The 22296-nt window shown below is 47.8% G+C and overlaps 1 protein-coding gene across 4 annotated transcripts in view; it reads left to right on the top strand.

Moving 5' to 3' along the window:
• The window catches only part of JAKMIP3 (Janus kinase and microtubule interacting protein 3), a 65397-nt gene that overhangs the window by 10634 nt on the left and 32467 nt on the right, over positions 1-22296 (top strand). For 2 of the 4 annotated variants that reach the window (XM_069101651.1, XM_069101650.1), the window contains exons 2-10: positions 3163-3378; positions 4984-5103; positions 8799-8945; positions 10254-10385; positions 11124-11159; positions 12204-12263; positions 16249-16374; positions 16995-17123; positions 22111-22194. In XM_069101651.1, coding sequence (XP_068957752.1) covers positions 3163-3378; positions 4984-5103; positions 8799-8945; positions 10254-10385; positions 11124-11159; positions 12204-12263; positions 16249-16374; positions 16995-17123; positions 22111-22194 — 1050 coding nt within the window. The remainder of the gene's footprint in view (positions 1-3162; positions 3379-4983; positions 5104-8798; positions 8946-10253; positions 10386-11123; positions 11160-12203; positions 12264-16248; positions 16375-16994; positions 17124-22110; positions 22195-22296) is intronic. The other 2 variants (XM_069101653.1, XM_069101652.1) reach the window with 1 other exon arrangement.

The following is a 22296-nucleotide window of genomic DNA, read 5'->3' as shown; positions in this document are numbered from 1 at the left end:
AGACACTGACTGGACATGTGACCTTGGGCAAGTCACCCCCTTCCCCCCATTTCCCTTATATGTGAAGTGAGGGGGTTAGACTCAATGATCTTGAAAACCCCTTTCAGCCTCAAATCTGTGATCCTATGAGGTAGGAGACCAGAGCTCACAGACTTGCTTGGAGATGACCTATGTGTGTGCCCACTGGGGAGTCACCTCACTTCTCAGCCCCTGTTTGTTCGTTTGTAAAATGGGTATAATAGTTACCACCTTAAGAGGGTGCTGGAAGGAGAGCACTTTGAAAAACCCTAAAGAACAATAAAAACAAAGGGTCCCCCAAATAAGAAAGGGAGAGTTGAGCTTTGAAACAAAGGCAAAGTCTTTGTCCTCAGCTACGAGAGAGAACAGAGACTGTCCTCCCTTCCTCTTCTCTAGGAAGTTCAAACTTTTGGCTGCAGCAGGGTCTCCCTGTTTTGTGGTGGTGTTGCTCTCTGGCTACACATTAGCTGGTTCTTGCACCTGAGAATGCAATGAGGGGGCCATACCTGGTGCGCACCTGGAATGATTGTGAATATGCACAGACTGTCTGGTGAGGAGACGCTGTTAATAGGGACCAGATCACCTGTTGATGCATATTCTAGGAACACACACATATGTGCACACACACAGCACAAACACACACATATGCTCACACATACACACACCCACACGTGTGTGCACATCTACCCACACACTCTCACAATGTATTGCACACACTCATACATGTGTGTGTACACATCTACCCACACATACTCTCACAATGCATGTGCACACACACTCACACATGCGTGTGTACACATTTACCCACACACACTCACAATGCATGTGCACAGACACTCACACATGTGTGTGCACACACATACACCAGCAGTAGCAGCAGCAGTAGCTGGCACATCTGCCTGAGAAACCTCAGCATTTCTGGTCTCACAAAGTGTGAGCTGTGTCATCCTGACTGGGAGCCTGACAAAGATTGCAAAGTCAGCAGCAGGTCACTGTTCTATAGCTCTCCTCACCTTTCCTTTAGCTTTGATTGTCAGGGAACTACGGAGAGAACTAGCTCTATTTGACACTTCCCTGCAACCTGAGTTTCTCTTTGTTTGCCCCATGGGGAGAGAGGCCAGGTTTCCCCTGACATGGGCGGATCTTGTGTCGCCTCCAGCCAACAAAATGATTGCTACTCAGAAATGTCAGTTTTTCAGACAAGACATTCCTTTTTTCAAAGCTAATTTCAGCAAATGGTTCGTTCTTCAAGGTTTTAGAAAACTCAAGTAACAAATAAAAGTCCAAACAATTCTGTTTCTGTTTCTGCTCCGTGAATTGAGGCTAGATTTTAAACTTGTTCACTCACCAATCCATCCATCCATTCATTTGCTCATTCATTCAACAAGCATCTACTAAAGTCCTATGAGGGGCCAGACCCAGTGACTGACACTGCCCTTCATTGCTGTTGGGGGGACTGTAGATCAGGACCCCTCTCATAACCAAGCCCCAGGTTTTCAGGCTTGATTGTTGAGAATTACTGCTGGAAGCTTTCTCTTCTGCTACACTTCTTCGAGGAAAACTCCAGCTAGTTTTCTGTTCACATAGGGAATATCCCATTGTCCACAGTCAAGAACAGCCTCTGTTGTCCCCAGAGACTGGGTGGGGGTCTTTTAAGAAAATGTTGCCTATGAAAAGAAGTGGGCCCTTCTGTTTGTAGAAAGCTCTCCCATTGCAAGACTTGGTCAGGGCTACTGATGCTAGCCCAGGATGGTGCCCTGGCCGTTTGGGAGGTAGACCAGTTGTCTCTGACTCTTGAAAGTCCCTGGGGGAGCTACATGTAAACACATGTTCAGAAACAGAGGGGGAAAGTGCTGATCCAGAGACGGATGCACAGTGGGCTGGCAGTGAGACTCATGGGTGATCCAGCTGAAGCAGGTGATTTAGAAACAATGGAATTCAAAATCAAACTTCCCCCAGACATGATTACTATATCTCCTAAAGGCTTGGGGCTTTGTGGCAAAGAGAGAGGGTCCCCAGCAATTCCTTCTTCCTTCCCCTAAATCCTCTCACTGCCCAAAGCTATCACACTGTCATATGGAGTCATTATTTCTAATGCCACAAAGATGGAAGTAGCTTTCAGTCATCAGCTTTTATTTGTCACCTTCATAAACAACTTATTTTCTGTTTGCTCATCTGTGAAATGGGCATAATGTGCTTTTGCCGAAGATGAGAGATTAATTGGCAAAACAAAGAGTGCTATAGAAATGGGAGGGGTCACTATCATTCACAACTATAACAACATTATTATAGTAATGGGGATATGGTTTATTGAGGTCATGTTGAGGGCTGGCTTCCTGGGATGTTTTTATGGTAAGGAACTCCCAGGGAGGAACCTGCCTCCACCAGTGTAGACTGGCACGGGCTCGTTAACATCAAGTGAGAGTGGCGTGGGGCCCTGGGGTGGGGTGTTTAGGCAGCTTGCCCAGGTTCACCCTGCAGATGGAGGCCAGAGGCTAGCCTTGAACCCAGCATTCCTTACTTAGAGACCTGCTCAGACTGCATTAAACCATGTTGCCTCCCTTGAAAGTTTTGCCATATTAATATCCAAATGAGTTTCCAGGTTTTGAGCACAGACCAGCTGGTGGTAAGGCAGAGGTGGTCCCAAAGCCCATGAGAGGTAGGGGCATCAGAAAGGCAGCTGAGAGTTCCGACTTGGCCACCTCTGATCCTCCAAGGACCATTGGCAAAGTGCTTATATTCTGTTGAACCTGGATTAAAACACCTGACATTCAGTGATCTGAAAAAGAAAATGTCCCCAAGTGAATGAATGGAACCAAGGTAGGTCTGGGAAAGGTGTGATTCAGGTGGTTGTTCTGATAACAGGACGGTGGCCACAGTTGCAGGAATCATTGGAGAATGGGTCCAGAAAGAACAGCAGAACCAAGGTGAATCGCTCCCTTGCTCCAAGTTGGGGGCCAGCCAAGTCTACCCCGAGAGCCAGGCTGCCTTCATGACAAGGCAGCAGATGCCCTTGTAGAACCAGAATACGGTTGCCTTGGGTACCGCTCCAGGGGCTGCTCCAGGGCCCGCCTTCCTGTTGCTATGGTAACTGCAGACCTCTACCTTGCATGGGTGTGTGACTGTGTTTTGTTCTCCTTGTAGATGGAGGAGATAAAGTTTAAAGACAGAGCAGTCTTCGTGCTGGAGAGAGAGTTAGGGGTCCAAGCCGGGCATGCTCAGAGACTTCAGCTCCAAAAAGAGGCTTTAGATGAGCAGCTGTCCCAGGTCAAAGAGGCCGATCGGCACCTGGGCAGCCCCAAACGAGAGCTTCCTTATGGAAGTGGTGCAGGAGACGCCTCAGACCACTCAGGAAGCCCTGTAAGCACTTTCCCGTGGCCCTGACCCAAGGCTGGAGCCTAGAGCCTGAAATCTTGAGGGGCCGCAGCGCAGCGGCCCCCTGGGGCTTGTGCCTACTTCCAGGAGGGCTCTGGCTCCTTGGGGTTTGGTTTGGTTCATTTGGTGGAGAGAGGGATTGCTTTTGCTTTTGCTTTCTGACTATTTATGCAGCTGAAACTGTGGCCTTCACTCGGCAAACTGTGCTCACTGCCAATGATGAATCGGGTTTTCTAACTGCTGGTCCGGCAGGATGCTAACAGTGGTTGCTGGTTTTCAGAATCCTTTTCTCTGCATTCCTTGCAGCCCATGGAGAGCTCAGCCTCATTTGAACATCTCCCCAACCTCACCCACTCCATGCTGCTCCCCATCGAAGGAGCGGATGGACACACTGCCCACTTACCTTGCTTTTATTTGGTTTGTTTCCATGCAGGACTCTCTGGTCCTAAGACCCTCCCTGTTACTCTGCCAATGCCCAGCTAAGTCACGTGGTCACCTTTCTGCTTCTGCCTTGCTTTGCTAGTGAGTAGGAGAATTGCCAGGCAGCCTACCTCACCAGGCTGGGCCCCAGCCTAGCCTCGCCTTCACTGCTGATCATCAGGGAGATTTCCTGGTTAGCATTCTGGGAAGTAGCAGCTTAAATCTGAGGGTCCTGAAATACCCAAGTGGCGAGATTCCTTGTTCCCAGCCTCTCCTGCACCTGTTGACTGAGGAAGTTCATCTCATGGTCCAGTAACCTTAGGGACATTGATTGATGTTGAACCAAAGCTGTATTTCTGTTGGATAAGATCCCAAGATGGCAGCAGCAGTAGACCTTGCCCTGGCTTGGAGCATAAGAAACACAGTCCCCTGTGCTGTTTGATGACAGTACAAGTTAAAACACTGGAATCAGGTTAGAGAGAGCTCTGGAGGGCCCTTAGGACAGAGCTCTTCCCTTTTTGGTGTCTGAGACCCCCCTTGGCCATCTCCTGTGATATTTAGGAGCATTTTCTCAGAACAATGTTTTCAAGCTGAAAACAAAATACTTGGGATTGCGAAGGGAGCCAGTTGCATTGAAATATGCTTCTCAAAATATTTTAAAAGTAAGCCTTGGCTTAGCATCTCCACTCCTGCTGGCAGCACATGCACCTTCAAGGAGCCACATGTGTGTCAAGGACCTCACTAAAAGGCCAACTTAGCTTTGGACTAAATAGGAATCCAGTCTTCCCCTGGGCTAGGAAGAGTAGTGAGCCTTTCCCCGCTGGAGATCACTCAGTCCACCAGCGGCAATTATGGCAAACACTGGATGAACATTCAATGTTTCCTTCCTGTGTCTGACCCCTGTGACATCTGCACCTGCACATGCCCGCCTCTGACATCTGCCTTCTTCCCTACATCTCTGCTCTCCTTCCATTTCCATAATCATCTTGCAATCTGCAATGATACAGCGACCTTGGTTGCATCCTTCTGGGACCATAGTCACAAGCTGCTGGGACTCAGGTCAGAGCATGAACAAGAAATAGGATGGTTTCCTTGGCGTGCTCTGGGGTGTGGGGAGCTTGGAGGAACCTGGGCCAGTGGCCAGTTATTTGCAGTTGATTCTTGTTTCAGGAACAGCAGTTGGATGAGAAAGATGCCCGGCGCTTCCAACTTAAAATCGCGGAGTTAAGTGCGATCATTAGGAAGCTAGAGGACCGAAATGCCCTGCTTTCTGAAGAGAGAAATGAGCTGGTGAGTTGAGAGTGGCCTTTGGCTAACGCACTAGTCCTGGGGAAACCTGGAGCCCTGCCTTCATCCAATGTCTTTATAGCACACACACACCACAACACAATGATTTTCATGACAACACTTTCTACTGATTTTACTCATGGCTAGATGTACTTGGATCTGAAGGGTTTCCTAGGGAACAGAGATCACACTTAATGTGCCTCCTCCCATTGGGCAAAACTGAGCATCGAGTAAAAGTGTCAGGTAAATTTGGACTTGATATCAGGGAAAACAACCCAATAATGAGAGCTATGGCAAAGGAGAATGGACTTCCTCAGGCTTTCCCCTCAGTGGGAGTCTTTGAGGAGGAAGAAGACCCAATGGTCCGACATGGGGCATCTTTTTCAGTTCTGGGTTAGATGAGGTGGACATTACGGTCCTTTCCAACTGGGGAACCCTGTGATCTGATGATGAAGCCAGGAATCAGTAACTTCTTGGTGAAAGAAACTGCTTTCTTCCCAAACCCTGAAAACTACTTGGGTTGGTGGAGGGGAGGGAACAGGAGGAGAACAGGAAGAGTTGGGAGGGATGATAAGGTCCCTAATGATGAGCAACTTTTCCCTGGAAATCCTGGAAAATTTTAGATACAGGAGTGTGGTTAGTGTTGTAACAACAACTGCTTTCGAGACCTACTAGAAAAGTCCCTAAGATTCTTCCAATCGGTCCTGCTTTGTCGATTGGACGCATTTGCATTATGCATGGACTTTTGGTCTGTGGGACAATATGCTACTCACTGGGAATCCCTGGGGAGTGGTCCAGCCATATATCCTCTGCTTGGTGATGGAGAAAGTCTCAGACCTGGCTCTTCCCTTTACATACCTTTATCTCATATGCTGACACCAGGTCTACTTGTCTGAATTTCTGTCCATTCTTCTTAGTGGAGGTGATGCTGTCAGTTACAGAGTAACCTCAGATGAATGGCCAATTGCCTTTGATGGTCTGGGCCATCTGTGGCTACAACCTCAGTGGTTCTTTATGACTTTCTTGGAGGCAGAAATGAGTGGGATGTGATCTGAAATGTCCCTGTCATGGCTGATCCTGAATGACCCAGAGCTGGTTTTTGGCACTAACCCTTCAAGACAGTCATTGCTGAACTCTGATGAATGTTTTGGCATAACTCAGCGTTTGAAATTGACCTTATTAAGCAATCCATTACCAAAGGCTAAAGGCTCATACAGTAAAAATGAGAGGATGCTTCATTCTTTTAGCAAACATGGGGATCCAACTATTCCGAAAAAAACAATTTGGAATAATGCTAACAGTCCCTGAGCTGTACACACCCTGGGAACCAGTGATCTTACTACAGGGTGCTTGGTTCGAGGTGGGCAGATGAAAGAAAATGTCCCATCCGTAGAAGCCTGTCTATGACAGTACTTTTTTTTTTTGAAGCCAAGTATAGGTGCCCATTGACTGGATAACAGCTGAATAAAATGAGGTTTATGAATGTAATTGTATAGTAAGGAATTCAGAGAAACTCATGTCGTCTTATATGAACTGGCACAAGAGAGAAGCGAGTAGAGCCCAAAGAACAATGTAGGAAGCAACTACAAAAACTGACAAAAAGTAAAGATGGTAGACTGTGTTCCAATGCAGTGATTTGTCATGACCTCAGAGGGGTGACAGGAAAGTGTTCCTCCCCCTTGCCAGAATAATCTAGTGGACTATACGTCAGAACAAAGCACACTTTGTTAGACTGAGGCAGGGGGTTGAGTAAGCTCACCTCTTTGGTACAAGGGAGAAAAGACATATTGGGGATTGATAGTGGTGTTTTTAAAAATCAGCAACAAAGTATTTTTTGACAGTATAGAAAGAGGCTCAATTTTGGACTGTGTGGGTTCCAGACTGAGTTTAGAATCCCATGCAAATTAGCACTGGAATGGTCAGGGGTAGTAACTGTCAGCTTTCTGTGGGTCTGCTGAATCCCCATTATATATGGGGATCGATATGGAGAGAATAGATGGTGAGAGGAGGCCATTTGGGAGGGACTCATCATGAGCCCCACAGAGAAGAGTACAAAGTAGACAAGACCAAGGTCAGGCCATGAATTGGGCATGTCCTCTCTGACTTTGGGTCTTTGCATTCTTCCCACTATTTCTTCACCATCACCCAGCTAGGTGGTGTGGTCAGGAAGACCTGAGTTCAAATCTGGCCTCAGACATTTACTAGCTGTGTGATGCTGCCCAAGTCACTCAGCCTCTCATTTCCTCAGTTTTTTCATCTGTAAAGCAGGATAATAATGACCCCTGGCTCCCAGGGTTGTTGTGACAATAACAATTGCAAATTGCTCGGCACATATTAGGTGGTATGGAAATATCATGATCATTCATATTACTGCCCACCTGGGAAAGCAGAGAATACCATCGCCGTTTGTGACAGTGCCGCTGACGGGCAGGACTTTCTGCCCACTCTCTCCTCAGCTGTCACTGAGCCAGTGGGAGGTGCGGGGGCACACACTCCGTGCTTGAACCATCCAGTGCAGGGAAGTGTGACTGCAGCACATAGAGGGCGGGCTTGTTGCTGGCTGAGATCTTATTGCTGAATAGGTTTGGTGGACTAAGAGCCTGGGTTCTAATCCTGCCCTTCCTTCTTTGTCACCTTGCACAAGTACTTTGCTCTTCACAGCCTCAATTTCCCCATCTGAAAATGCAGTGGATAGACTAGGAATTTTAAGCCCCTTCTAACTCAGGATCTGTAACCTTTGTATTAAGCACTTCATCAAAGATCTTTCCCTTCTGACTCAGATCCAGCAGAGACCGCTGGGATAAAAATCAAGTCTGACCTCAGCAAAGGTAGCTAAATTGTCAGGAAACTCCATGGAGAAGGACTGGATGGGATGGGATTGGATTGCATTCCCCAGTGCTGGCCAGGAGGCAGCCAGGACCGAGTAGAGCCACCCAAGATGTGAAGTGTAGCCTCAGTTTAGTGTGAGGCATTATCAGGGTGAACCCTGCCGGAAGCCAGGGCCCTGATCTTCTCCTCCATGACTGTGTGCAGCCAGAGGCTTGAGGGAAGGAAGATGAGGTCAGTTGAAGTCTAAGTATGTCTAACATACTCAGTGCAAAGCCGAGGACCAGAAAGTGAGCTGAAAGTCCTGAGCCAAAAAACTCTTTCCCCTGAAGAGTGCAGGTAATCCTGGCATAAGTGAGCTGTTTGCTAAGAGTACCCTCAGTTCTCCACTTCTGGGAGGGTATGCACAGAGGCCATGGTTGAGCACTACTAATAGCTATAGACTGGACTGTGTGTGTAATGGCATCCAAGCCCTCTTAGCCTTGACATCCTAGAGGAAGAGAAAGGCCAACTTTGTTCTGAGTGGGCTGGCTTCTTGTGCCCAGGGACCTCTCCATGTATTGTGCCCTGGAAGTAATGGGATTCTGGTTACTGGGCACATAAGACAAAAGAGTCCTAGTTACTGCGGCCATAGTTTCACTGAGTTCCTCACTCAAAGTAATTGCATTCAGTTCAACCCCTGGGGAGGGGAGCTCTCCACGGCCCCACACCTTCAAGACTACCTTTTCCTTTTCACCGGGCTTCCTGAGCATTGCTTATGTCTAGCCAAAATTGCTTTAATTTAAGGAAATTTTCTGGACATTTAATGAACCTTACTGATCCATCCCTGTCTTCCTTATTTTTAATTATGTGGGACCATTTTTCTCTTTCAGCTGAAGCGTCTAAGGGAAGCAGAAAGTCAGTATAGACCCTTGCTAGACAAAAACAAACGCTTGAGTCGGAAAAATGAAGATTTGTCTCATGCTTTACGAAGAATGGAAAACAAACTGAAGTTTGTAACACAAGAGAACCTAGAGATGGTAAGATGGCATCTGTTAGCTCCCACCTCCCCTTAGGCCATGGGGGATGGGCAGGACTTGGGATCAGGGTCCCAAATATGCACCAGGATTTTCATTAATGTCATCACCATTGTACCCTCTTCTCTTCTAAGGAGAATTGACCCCCACTAGCTCTTTCAAGGTCCTAACTCAGTCCTAAGAATGTTCCCTTGAACGTTTCTATTTTTTAATGACTATTAGCTCCATTTCTGTGCTTTGTTTTGGGTATCTTATTATTGTGCCTTTATATATAATTCCAACTCTGGGTTCAGCCTGCTCAGGGTAAGGGTTATTCCAACTGCTTGGGGCCAGGCTCTGAGCCAAGGACTTCAGGAAATAACTGACATGAGGCTGTTCTTCAGGAATGCAGATTTAAGTGGGAGAGATGGCTTGCAAATGAGAAAATAACGAACAATAGTAAAGGCAAGGTATGGTGAAAGTACACTATGGGGAGGCGATTGGCAACTCACCTAGAGTGGCCTGAATCAGAGAGAAGGCTGGAGGAGGCCAACAAGCAGCCCAGGCAGATCCAATGAGGGCCTCACCAGCTGAGCGTCAGGGGAGACCAAGATGAAAGGATGGATGGGAGAGGCATTGGGAAGGCAAACTGATGGGACTGGTGGACAAGCCTTGGAGAAAGGGAAGGGGCTACAAACTCCCTTTGGGAGTGGCTTCTGGCTTTCCTTTGGAGGGGAATCTTTTTTGTTTCTTTTTTGTCCGTTGCCCATTTTTGGATTTAAACCATATATCCTATTACATTAAGCATTTTTGTAAATAAAGCTTGGCTCCTCTAGTTGGCCATGGAGAATACTTATAGCACGGGACCCTGCTCCAGCTCCTACCCTCATCTGGTCTCTTTTTGATCCATTGCAGCAGCAGCAGACACACAACCACCCACTCATGATAGCATCTTCCTTGTGTAGCCTGGAGATGCAGCCCAAGCCAGTGTTGTCTCACCCCCTCTCTCAAGCCTCTCCCCATGGGTTTCTGGGCCCCCACTATTGGTAGAACTTTCTTTTTTTTTTTTTGGAAGGCAATTGGGGTTAAGTGACTTGCCCAAGGTCACATGGCTATTTTTTTGCATTAAGTGTCTGAGGCTGGATCCCAACCCAGGTCTTCCTGACTCCAGGGCCGGTGCTCTATTCACTGTGCCACCTAGCAGCCCCAAGAACTTTCTTTTTTTGATACAGTTGGAAGCATAAGCTGAGCAGGGCTCAGAAAGCTTCAGGACTTTAGAGGAGGCTCAGGGAGGACAGGGTTCTCCAATTTTTCTTTGCTTTGCTTCCCTAGAGACAGCGAGCCGGATCCATCAGGAGGCCAAGCTCCTTAAATGACCTTGACCATAGTCAGGAGGAAAGAGAAGTGGACTTCCTGAGGATGCAGATGGTGGAGCAGCAGAACCTGATAGATGAGCTGTCCAAGGTAAACTGAGGCCATCCTTGTAGGTCTCACCAGGGGGCCATTTGTGCACAGTGCGGGTAACAGCCGAGAGCCACTGGCCAGCAGATGGAGGATCCCAGCTGCTGCCCCATCCCTGGGAAAGGAGCTTCTCTTGGGCACCTTTCTTAGCCGTGCTGGGCCTGAGTGGAGAAAAGGGAGGCTTATTCTGTGCTAGAAGAGGCGAAGGGAGGCATCTTGGCAGGTCAGCAAAGCTGCTTACAAAGAGGGATTCCAACTCATTCCATCAAGTGGCTGCCTTAAGTCGTGTCTCTCATGGTCCACATGTAGGAGGTGGGAGCCCAGGTGCTTCTTAGGGCCGCTAAGTGGATGGAGCGCCAGGCATGGGGTCAGGAAGACTTGAGTTCAAATCTGGCCTCAGATGCTTACTAGCTGGGTGACCCTGGGAGAGTCACTCTCTGCCTCAGTTTCCTCACTGTAAAATGGAGCCTCCCTGAATTGCTGTGAGCTCAAAGTGCTTAGCGTTGTTCCCGCACATAATAAGCACTGCGTGAATGTTTGCTGTCATCACTATGTGCCAGCCGGCTTTTCTGGGGCTCTGATAAAGGAGAGGAAGGGGCTCCCTGGGGGGTGGGCGAGGGTCCCCGGAAGCCCCAGGACAGCCTTCCCCACTTGTGGGCCAGCTGCTTGTGGCGCCGCATCCCTGCAGGACAAGGGTGTCTTAGGAAGCCAGTGACGCGTGCACTGTGTTTTCCATCCTAGACCCTGGAGACGGCAGGATACGTGAAGAGCGTCCTGGTGAGTAGCAGTCCTTCATTCTCAGCTGCCTCCGTGCAGACCATGACTCGCTTTTAGGCTCTGTCTGGGGATTCAGTGGATCTGGTTTCCTTCATGACATTCAGAGTTATTAAAAGGAGCTTTAAATGTGTGTCCACACGGGGCAGTTCTGTGCTGACTGGGGTGTCCAGTTAAACGCTGGATGAAGGAAGCCATGTCAAGCCACAAGAGCCTAAAGCTTCCTCATCTTGGGAGGCTGGGCCATCACTGCCCACCTGCCACCGCCTCCGGGACAGAGGCCTCTGGTCACCAGTCAGGCTTCTCACCCCCTTCGTGGGGCACAGACTTCCTTAGCAGTGCCTGTCACAGAGGGTCTGATGCATTCTTGGGAATGCCTAGAAGGGTCTCATATACATGTATCCAGATCTCTTAACAGAGTCAGGAGAGGGCTGGTGCTGGAGAGCCCAGAGCTGCCCCTCCAGTCCTGTGCTCTGGGGCCTTCTCAGGGCTCAAACTTTCCTACCTGCCCCAGCAGCCCTCAGAGCCTCCATCCTGCCCAGAGGCCATGGGAATGAAGTGGGGGGATAAGTTTGTAAATCCCCACCAGCTTCTGGGATTCCATCCCCCAGGATAAGGAGGCCATGTTATATGATGAGTCCCCATTTTCCCAAGAAAAATTCCTGAATTCCAGAGGGCTGTGCTCTGCTGGGGTATGGTAGTCCAAAGGACTGTATGGCAAGTTTAAGCTGTGCTCATGAGACAAGCCAGGAAGTGTGGGATAGGGGATAGACAGCTGGCCTCCAAGCTGAGAGGCCCTGGGCTGGAGTCTGGCCTAGAGGGCAACCCTAGGCAAACTCCTTAGGACTGCCTCCCCTATCCTCCCCATCCCCCACCCCCAGCTACAGGTAGCCCTCTAAGGCTGGGGTGCTGGGGTGCATGGGTGGAGAGAGGCTGTGATCAGAAAATTTGTTCTCCAATAAAATTACAGGTTTGGGGAAAACAAACTGTTTTTAAGCAAATGGAATTGTCCAAAGTGTAAAAAATCTAATTGATTAATTTTTGCAGGAACGTGATAAACTTTTAAGATTCAGGAAGCAGAGAAAGAAAATGGCCAAGCTCCCCAAGGTAAAAGACAAAGAATGTTGAAATATTAGCAAATGCAGGTCCATTAGCAGATGCCAGAAGGCTCTTCTGAGGCTCAGAGAAATCACTTAGGGGTCTAAAACGCCAAGATCAGAAAACCCGAGATGGGAGGGAGGTTCAGACGGTCCTGGGGCTCCTTTCTGTCTGGCTCTTGGGAAAGGAGCCTTTTTCCCATGAATTGATGTGAGCCAAGAAGACCCCCCAGCTGGGCATGAGGCCAGCCCTCCTCTGGCAGGTGGAGGGTCTCTCAATGAGCCAGCTCGGAGTTGGGTCCTGTCTCTTAGGGAGAGATGCCCAGACTCCTCATGGGGAAGGAGCCTCAGGAGTGATGCCCATGGCTTGGCACAAATCAAAAATGATAGACTCACCTGCCTCCCTCTGTGGTCCTCCCTCAGATACATTCCAAACCCTCCACAGTCTGAAGGCCTGGTGGGATAGTTTCTACTTCTTTTATTTATTTTTGAGAAATCCAGGGATGCCAGTGAGGAAGGATCTGAAGAAGAAAGTGGGCATTTGCACGTGTGTGAGGAGGCAGGCAGGTAACAAGCATCTATTAAATGCATACGGTGAGCCAGGCCCTGTGCTGAACACCAGAGAGCCAATGCAAAGTTTTAAAAGGCAGTCTCAGCTTACCAGGGGCTTACATTCTGACCGGGGGGGGTGGCACCTAGAAGGGACCTGGGGAGCTGGAGGCATGGGACGAAAGCCAGAGGCGGAAGCACAGCCAGGACGGGAATGAAGCATGTCCTTCCTGGGCCCATGCCCCAGGTGGAGGCCCCAGAAGTCTCTCTTGGAGTGTAGAAGGGACTGTTCCAGGGCGACAAGGCCTCAGGCACTGAGGGCAGTTCTAAGGGGTCTTGATGGAAGAGTCTGAGGTGTCACAAGCACATCTGGGAGGGGACTGGACCAGGTCCTCCACTTAAAATCGGCCCATTAAGCTGATTGTGGGATAAAGGAAGTTGTCATTAGTGAAGGAACAGAAAGTTCTGGGAGGAGGCATGAATGAGCACACATGGGACCACATGGCCAAGGCACCTTCTGCTGGGATGGATCAAGATTCATGTAAAACTCCCCAGTCTGTAGGATGCCCTGAGAGCTCAGGTGGGCTTCCCAGCCCTGGGAAGGGGGCAACAGCCCAGAAGCAGGGCAGGTGCCAGTGGACAGTCTGAGCCAAAGGCAAAGAATGATGAGGGGGCACACACATACCCCCCCCCCGAATATCCACCAACACACACCCACGTGTACACACACACGTGCTCACACACACACGTGCATGTACAGACACAAATCCTAACTCAGGATCTCTTTTTATATTCAACACTCTTCCCAGTTTACTCTTGGCCCTTTCTTCCCCTCCACGGTCTGCTCAGGACCCTTCTGGTGAGGGACAAGCTTCTTCCACTAAGGGAAGCACCCTACAAATCTCCCTCTGCCTTTGGATTCTCCATCTCACCTACTGCTTCTCTCCCTGGGTGTGGGAGTTGCCAGAGAAGGCTTGGGGCCAGCCACCACTGAATCCAATTTTCCTGGACTGGGCAGGAGGCTGATTATGTCCACAGAGAAGCCACGTGATGGTGGCAATAAGAAGTGGTGTGAACTTCCACGAGACCTCAGCAGCAGCAGCAGCAGCAGCAGCAACAGTACCAAAGTTGTGCAGGGACCTCCTCCCCTCAACAGCCTGAGGAAGCATCTTCCCGCAGAGGCTCCCAGGGCAGGATGTCACCTTCCCGCCTCCACTTTTAGGACATGAATCAGAAGAGCCAAGACTGTCAGGATCTTAACTGAAATCCTACGGAAAAGGGTTAAGTCCACAAGAAGCAAGCTCATCCTTCTGAAGAAATGCCCTGGTTTTCTCAGCATTGCTAGAGAGCATGGCTGGCCTCTCACTCTGCCTGGCCTTGTTTTCTCTTTCTTTAACCAGAGAGGTGTGGTCAGTCTCCCTGGGATGGACCTGCCAGGGAAACTGAGCAGAGCAATGGCTTGACTTGGTGGAGTCTGCTAGGGCCTCCCCAGTGGCAGTGGATCAGATTCCTGGTCACGAGTTCTTGTAAGGTCCGGAATCCCCTGACTAGGGAACCCTGTATCTCCCGTATAACCATGGGGTGGTGTTCTTATGCTGCTGAAGGAAGAGGTCGAATATCTCCAGGTTGATTATAGGTAGTCACTTAATCAATCATCATGAATACTTACAGAACAGGGGCAACCTTCAGTCTGTGGAAGCAGCCAGATAGTTCAGGGGATCCCCACAAAGAACTCCCAATCCCCTCAGTAATTACAGAAAACAGACAAAGGGAGGAGCTAGCGAGTCCGTCACTATTTCCAGACGGCTGTTTTTTGGTTTTCTGTTTAGTAATGAGCTGGGATGTTGAGCCAATGTTCTTACTAAACGTAAGTTTCTGCATTGATCATGCACCAGTCACGTATGGGTCACGATATTCCTGTTACGGCTTTCATAGGTCATAGTATTTTAAGTGATGACTCTGCGTCTAAATTATGATCCAGGATCTAAGGTATGACTTTTTTTTTTTTAACAGGTTTGGGCTTCTACCTTTGATAGAGTTAGAGATTTTTATGGCTTTTCCCCAGTTGGGACCCCACAGCGCTCTCCACCAGGGGCTTCTGCCACAAAAACTTTACAGCAAAAATTGCCTGTGGAGATTGTTTCTGGTTTCCTTTTGTCTGTTTGTGTTGATTCAGAAAATGCTTGCTGAGTCCACAGGGTGGGGCAGGGCAGGACCTGTCTAGAATGTCCCTGGCCGGTCAGGACCTGTGGATGAGTTGGAGAGAGGCAGCAGAGGGTCACATGAAGCTGGGGGCTCAAGGGGACTCTAAGGTCCAGTTCTGACCTTCACCATGTGCTCACCAGAAAGGCATGGTCCTCCTCAGCTCTCCTGCATGTTGGCTTGGGGAAGTAACTTGTCTTTTTGACCTCCTCAGTCATTCATCGATCGACAAGCATTTCTTTAGTCAGCAGCTGCTGGTCATGTGCCCAATTGGGTGAAGCAATGAGATGATGAAGACAAGAATGAAGCAGTCCCTGCTTTTAAGGGACTTCCTTTAGTTCCATTGTGGGAAGACAATGTGCATATACTAGACAAACCCAAGTCTACAAGACATGTGAAAATAAAGGCAAAGGAGCTGTGTTCACCTGGTGTCTCTGAGGCAAAGGGAAATGAGCATCTGTGTGACCGACCCTGCTGGTAGTTTGGTCCAGGCAGCTGGTAAAGAGGTGACCAGAGGCAAAGATACACCCACCAACGCTAGGCAGTAAGAAACGACTGCACCTCATAGACCCTGAATCCCCAAGCTCTGATTGGCACCGGGTTAGATCTAAACTGTGCCCTCTCCCTGGGCAGCTCCACAAGATAGGAAGTCTTCTCTGTCTTCCACGAAATGCAGAACTCAGATTAGTCAGTGGCGGGGGAAAATGGATTTTAAACAAGAAACTGCAGGTTGCATTTCCCATCTGTTTCCTCCCTGAAGCAGCTCCTGATCCCTGTATTGTCAGACTGTGGCCTGATTTTGAAGCATCTGCAGGAGATACTGCTCCCTGCTTGGAGTCAGAAGCTCAAGGCCCAATCCTGACTCTGCCAAGTCCAGCATGCAAGACCTTGGGCAGGGGTAGTGGACAGCAGGGGGCGGTCAAACCCAATAGAAATGGGGGCCACTCACCCATACCTAAGGAGCCCTTCAGCTGCAGCTTGACTTAGTTTGAAAATGTCATGTCATCTGTGTTCAATGTATCTTTATTTATCTTGTGCAGTAGTTCTGAGTTATACTTTCATCTGGTTCAGGCTGCACTCCAGAGCGTTGCAGGCCGCCTGGCCCTGTGTTTGATGCCTCTGGGCAGTGGATAGCATATTGGCCACCATCTTGGATTGTCTATTTCAGGGCCGTCCACAATTGTGCTTTTCCACTAGCTCTGGTGCTTTGGTTTGTGTTTAATGCTTTGTGTTTTGGTCACAAGCCGGTGGTGGAGACATTCTTTGGCTATGATGAAGAAGCATCCTTAGAGTCTGATGGTTCTTCCATCTCCTATCAAACAGACAGAACAGACCAGACTCCCTGCACACCAGATGACGACTTGGAGGAGGTAATGGTTTTTACCCCATTTATACTTGGTTGGATTCATCTGGAATTTGTTGTCAGCCTTTGAAATTGTGGCCCTTCGTGTCTGAAAGTTATTGACATAACTGGGGGAAGATTGATGCAGTGGAGAGAACATTGAGCTTCTGAAAGAGTCTCCCTGGACTTAACCCTGATTAGCTAAGTGGTTTCAGGCTTGTCCCTTTCCTTATCTAGGCCTCAGTTTCCACTTTTGAAAAAGGAGGAATTGGATTAATCTCTGTGATCCTTTCCATTGCTATTTTAAGATTTTGATTAATGAGAGAAATAACAAATTGCTGAGTTATATTATTGCTAAAGTTTTATTTACTTGAATATGTCTATTCATTTCTATCCCCTCACTATTAATTGTTAGGTTAAGTATCTAGGATAAAGAGATGGGCCTGGAGTCAGGAAGACCGGAGTTCCAATCAAGACTCAGATACTAGTTGTGTGACCTTGGGCAAGGCCTTCATTTTCAACAAGAAAAATTAGTTAATCAAATTGGCCATTATTTTATGTTTCCTCAAACAAGGGAGAAATAACCAAATACCTATGCATTTAATCATCTCTGTCTCTCTGTCTCTGTCGGTCTGTCTGTCTCTCCAGGGTATGGCCAAAGAAGAGACAGAGCTGAGATTCCGTCAGCTGACCATGGAATACCAGGCTTTGCAGCGCGCGTATGCCTTGTTGCAGGAACAAGTGGGAGGAACGTTGGATGCAGAGCGAGAAGTTAAGGTCTAAATGACTTCAATTTCATGAAGTTAAAGCTCATAGCTCTATTGACTCCCATCCTCTCACCACCCCCACCCCCCAACCCAGCACCTCTGCAGCATACTCTGCTACCAGGAGAAAAGTAGACATTGGATCCATATAGAATAAGAGTGTGTGTGTATGTTGGGGGGGGGGGTGAGACAGAGACAGAAAGAGAAAGGGAGGGAGACAGAGAGAGGATAGAGAGAGAGGGAAGAGAGGGAGGGAGGAAGAAAGGGGGAAGGAGACAGGGAGGGAGGGAGACAGTCTTTCAGCCAAATAAAGGAGTAGCAGATCCATTGGACTTGACCTTTTCTTACAGAACAGCCTTTTGTACCCTTTAGTTATTTTTAATCTCTAACAATGTTCCCTGAGGCAATTCCTAAACAAATGCCTCCAAGGCCATCTAGTGGAGTCTCCTCAGTGAGGGCTGCAGTAGTGTAAACTGAGGGCCAAGCGGCCATCTTGCCCTCCCTCCAAGGAACCCCGAGCCTGCAGCTAATGCACACCCACAAACCTAACTGCTTGGAATGCCCAGAAGATCATCTCCAGGAAGATTTCTTTGTGCCACCTTTCAAAGTCTGCTCATCATATTCCTGGGAAGATACCGCCTAACTTCTCCAACTCCACTGTCTGCAGACTGGACAAAATCATCAAATTCAGAACAATATTTCCAAGAATTAACTGTTCAAATAATGATTTTTAAAAGTAGATCATTTTCTGCCAACAATCTTGATCAATTACGACAGCAAGGAGCCTCACGATGCTGAGAATGTGGCTTTCCCAGCCTCTGCACTGTGTGCCACTTCCCCTAGTCCCAGTCCCCTGCCCCTGGCCAGCGCCTTCCTCCTGTTCTCGCTGTCCTATCACGGATCTATTTTGCTCATTCTCGGCCTTGTACATGCTTGCCATTTTCAAACACAGTCAGTGTGTCCAGTGATCTCCCTCAGCTTTCCTCCCTGGGCAGTCTTCCCAGTCACTTTCTGCCCAACTCTCAGGAGCCCTCGTGTCTGGCCCTTGTCTTGCAACACTCTGCCATGTCATCAATGGGCTGCCTGTAGCTCGTTCCCCTCATTCCCTTGTGGTGGGCCATCCCAAGTGACTCCCACCCTGCCATGGAGACTTCACAACAAATGTGCCCTAAGAATTTAAGGCTAGCCCTTTTAAAAGCTTGGAAAACATCCTTAGGACAGCATGGAGATTCTTGGATAAATGAAGCAGTCCTGACCACATGCTGATTGGTTGTGCTCAGAAGGAGGTCTGCCTTCTTCTCTATCCTCAATCATTGTGATTATTACATCGAATTGGAGTATCACAGTCTTCTCACATCTGGAGGTGTGAATACAGGCTGTGCAAATTGCTGCTAACTAAAAAGGATACTGTTCTGGACTGTTCCAGCAGCTCCATTTGTGATGCCCCACTCACAGCACCAAGCCTGCTTTAGGTAATACTAGGAGTAGAGCATGAGATGCTGGGTTTGAATAAATTAGACTCCCAGAATCAGAGGGTGTCTCCAGAGTCACGTGGCCAGCTCAGATTTGAGCGATAACCCTTCTAGAACATCCCAAGTGGCTTTGCTTGAAGCCCTTCAGTGAAGGGGAATCCATAGCTCCAAGCAACCTCTTTCACTTTTGAACATTCCTGATTAAGTTCTACCTTCAGCCTACCCTGGCCTTTTCACAATTTCCATCCATTTTTCCCAGCTCTGGCCTCTGGGGCCTTAGCAGAATAGGGCTAATAACTTTTGTAATCAGCAGCCCTTCAAATGGGTGGACTCAGGCTTCACACCCAACCTGCACCTTTTATTCTCTAGAGTGAACATCCCTATTAACCAGTGCTCACGTGGCTTCACTGTTATTGAAGTCCTTTTTTTAGAAACTCTCCAGCCTATCAGTGTTGTTCCTAAAATGTTACACACAGAACCAAATCAGTATCCTAGATGTTAAAGCATGTGCATTTTTTGTTTTCTTTCCTTTTCTCTTCTCTTCTCTTCTCTTTTTTTTGCTTTTTGGAGGGCAATTGGGGTTAAGTAACTTGCCCAAGGTCACATGGCTAGTTTTTTTTTTTTTTGGTTAAGTGTCTGAGGCCGGATCTGAACTCAGGTCCTCCTGACTCCAGGGCCAGCACTCTACTCACTGTGCCACCTAGTCATCCCCAGCACTTGCATTTTCTTAACTGTTGTCATAGCATGGCCTCTTTTGAGCCAGTTGGTCACTAAAATTGGGAAATCTTATTTTTTTCAGAAGAGTTGGCTATAAAGCCATGTCTCCCCCTTCTTGTACTTGCAAAGGTGATTTGGGGAACCTTGGTATAAAATGTTATAAAGTGAATACTTACATAAAATGAACCTTTTGGATGAAATTTCATTTAATGATATTTCCTCTCATGATCTAGCCTATCAAGTTTTTTTTTTAACCCCAGATCTCTTATTCATTATGCTTACTCTCCTTCTTTGTGTCATCTGCAAATTTGATAAATGGGCAATTAACACTTTTATTCAAGTTCATGAAAAGAAGTGTTGAAAAACAGAGCCAAACAGCTCCCTGGACATTTCCACCCAGGTTGGGATCCAACCATTAATGCCTACTTTAGGAGTCATTGTCCTCCACACAGACTGAATCAATTTAAATGTCCTACTTCCTTCTATCCCACATCTTTCCTTCTTTTCCATGAAAAAACCAGCATGCTATGCTTTACTAAGAAAAGCTTTGCTAAAATCTAGGTAAACTCTATCAATATCAGCACTCCCAATCTGCAAGCTTAGTAACCCTGTAAGAAATACCTCCTTCTAATGATAGACTCGCAAGATCCATTATTGTTACTGAAACCATGAAGGTACTTTGTTATGACTGCTCCTTGTTCTAGATATCCACTAACCATACCTTTTCTCATATGCTCTAGGAATCTATTAGGAATCAAAGTCAAGCTCACCAGTGTAAAGTTTGTAGACTACATTCTCTTTCCCTTTTTATTTTATTTTTTTTGCAAAAAACCATGGTGAAAGTGTAGATGATAAGGACTAGGAAACTTCCAGGAAGTAGGGAAGACCATCTCTAAGAAGGACAGACCACCAGGCATTAAGTTCTAGGACAGAGCACAGACCACGGCTGCTTACCTTTCAAACTGATTCATTCTGAAAACCAAAGGTTTTTCTGTGAAGAAAGTTCAACTATACAGTATCATTTGGGAAAGCCTGCCTGTTTTCTTCTCATTCCTTCATCAAGGAATCAATCAACATGTATGTGTATCCTTCTTAGAGAGATTTTGTAGAGACAGGAAAGTGGGTAGAAAATCAGTACAACTGTTGTCCCTCCAATGGCCTCCCTAGGGGTATCAATGTTAATGTTAAATTAAAGACATGAGGTAAAGACTGGGAAGCTTTTTGTCACTGTAACATATGGCAATTATGCACACACACATATGTATGCACCCGTATTATGTATGTCTGATTTCTCTCTCCCTCCCTCCCTTGCTCCCCCCCCTCCCCCCCCCGCTCTGTCTTCCATCCCTGATGCTGATGATCTGTCACTGGGCTCTTCTTCCCTCTGTACTGTCACTGCTTAACCTTGTACTATCATACTGCAGTGCTAAGGAGCACTGGAGACCATTCTGCCCTCCCTCCCAAGGCTTCTCTGGGACTCGTGCATTCCATCGGAAGTTGGTGCTGCCACCTAGGGGACAACAAGAGAAGAGATTTTTAGGGGAAGCTGCTCATTATCAGCTGTTAATGGAGTGGATCTGAATCAATAGAATTTGGAAAATAGGGGCCAAAAAGAAGCTTGGAGCCAATGTGTGGCCTTCACAGTGCTTATTTCTTCTCTCCAGCCCCACTAAGATGTGGGCACTGCCCCACAGTGGGGGCATAGGTGCCCCCAGAGGAGCCTCCCAACCTGACACCTTTTCCACCGTCTCCCACAGTGTACTATGGGCACTGAAGCTTCTCTGTCCTCTCCCTCCATGCCAGGATATTAGTTGTTAGACAAGTAGTGTGAGTTGGTTCAAATTCCACTTCAGATAATTACTATGTGAGTGGCCATGGACAAGTCACTTCATCTGTCAGGTGCTCAGTTTCCTCATCTGTAAAATGGGGATTATGCCACTTTCACTGCCTATCTTATAGAGTTATTATGAGGAAATTGCTTTGAAAACCTTTAAGGCACTATACACATGTGCAGTGGTGGTATCATTGCTCAAAGAAAGACCGCTGATCAAACCAGATAGCCCTAAAACTGGAGTGACTGGCAGCCCTTAACTCTGTCAGGGGTGGGGAGCATAATGTGAATCAAGGTGAAATCTGACAAAAAGAGAGTGAGGGAGCCAGGACCACTGGCACCAAGTGTCCTGATTTGGGCCCCATGAGAGTTTGGTGAATGGCTGCTGAACATGGGGAAGACACTGTCAGTTACCCTGATGGGGACTCCAGAGAACACCTTGTATTTATGATTTCAAGAACTAATTTAGTTTGGACCAGACCCTTTCTGACCCATAACTGGCACCCTGGCACCCAGGCTGGCCCCATAGCTGTTCAATCTAGACTCCTTGATTAACAGCTGCTTTGACAAAGAATACAATGCAATTCACCAAGTACTGAGCACTCTCTCCATGCAGGGTCCCATCCATCCAACCATAGTAATACGTACATTTCTTCTGATAAGTGACCATTTCAGGTCACTTTTCTTAAGTCAAACCTACAGTCCTGGCTCCATGGGCACTTTCAGAACGGTTAATGACCAAATCTTGCTTCAACTGAAAATAAGCAGCTTGACTTTTCCCAATAAAACAGGCCACTCTGACCGGAGATAGCACTCTGAAACAAAAGGAAAAGGGCTATATACACCCACTGAAAAATAACAGAGATTTTGGGCTGCCCTTCACTTTTCTCCAGTCAGGCTTGGAGAGCTAGGCCTCTGTCCAGCAGTGTGGGCTCCGGGTGTGAAAGGAAGTTTGATGTATCTTCTCTGCCATCCAACAGACTCGTGAGCAACTAGAAGCAGAAGTGCAGCGTTCTCAAGCACGAATAGATGACCTGGAGAAAGCCCTGGCTGAACAGGGACAGGTAGGTCAGAGCAGATGGAGCACCCTGCAGAATAAGGATTTATCAAATGGACCTGGGGCACGGGGGTCGGGGCACTTGTTATTGCACCAGGAGCACTTAGGT

This window comes from Petaurus breviceps, unplaced genomic scaffold (genome assembly GCF_028583685.1).
Source record: "Petaurus breviceps papuanus isolate PSGF00001 unplaced genomic scaffold, PetGlider_PUasm1.0 490, whole genome shotgun sequence".
NCBI classification, from domain to species: Eukaryota; Metazoa; Chordata; class Mammalia; order Diprotodontia; family Petauridae; genus Petaurus; species Petaurus breviceps.
Note: the sequence above shows the minus strand (reverse complement) of the source record. Positions and strands in the feature narration are given on the sequence as shown.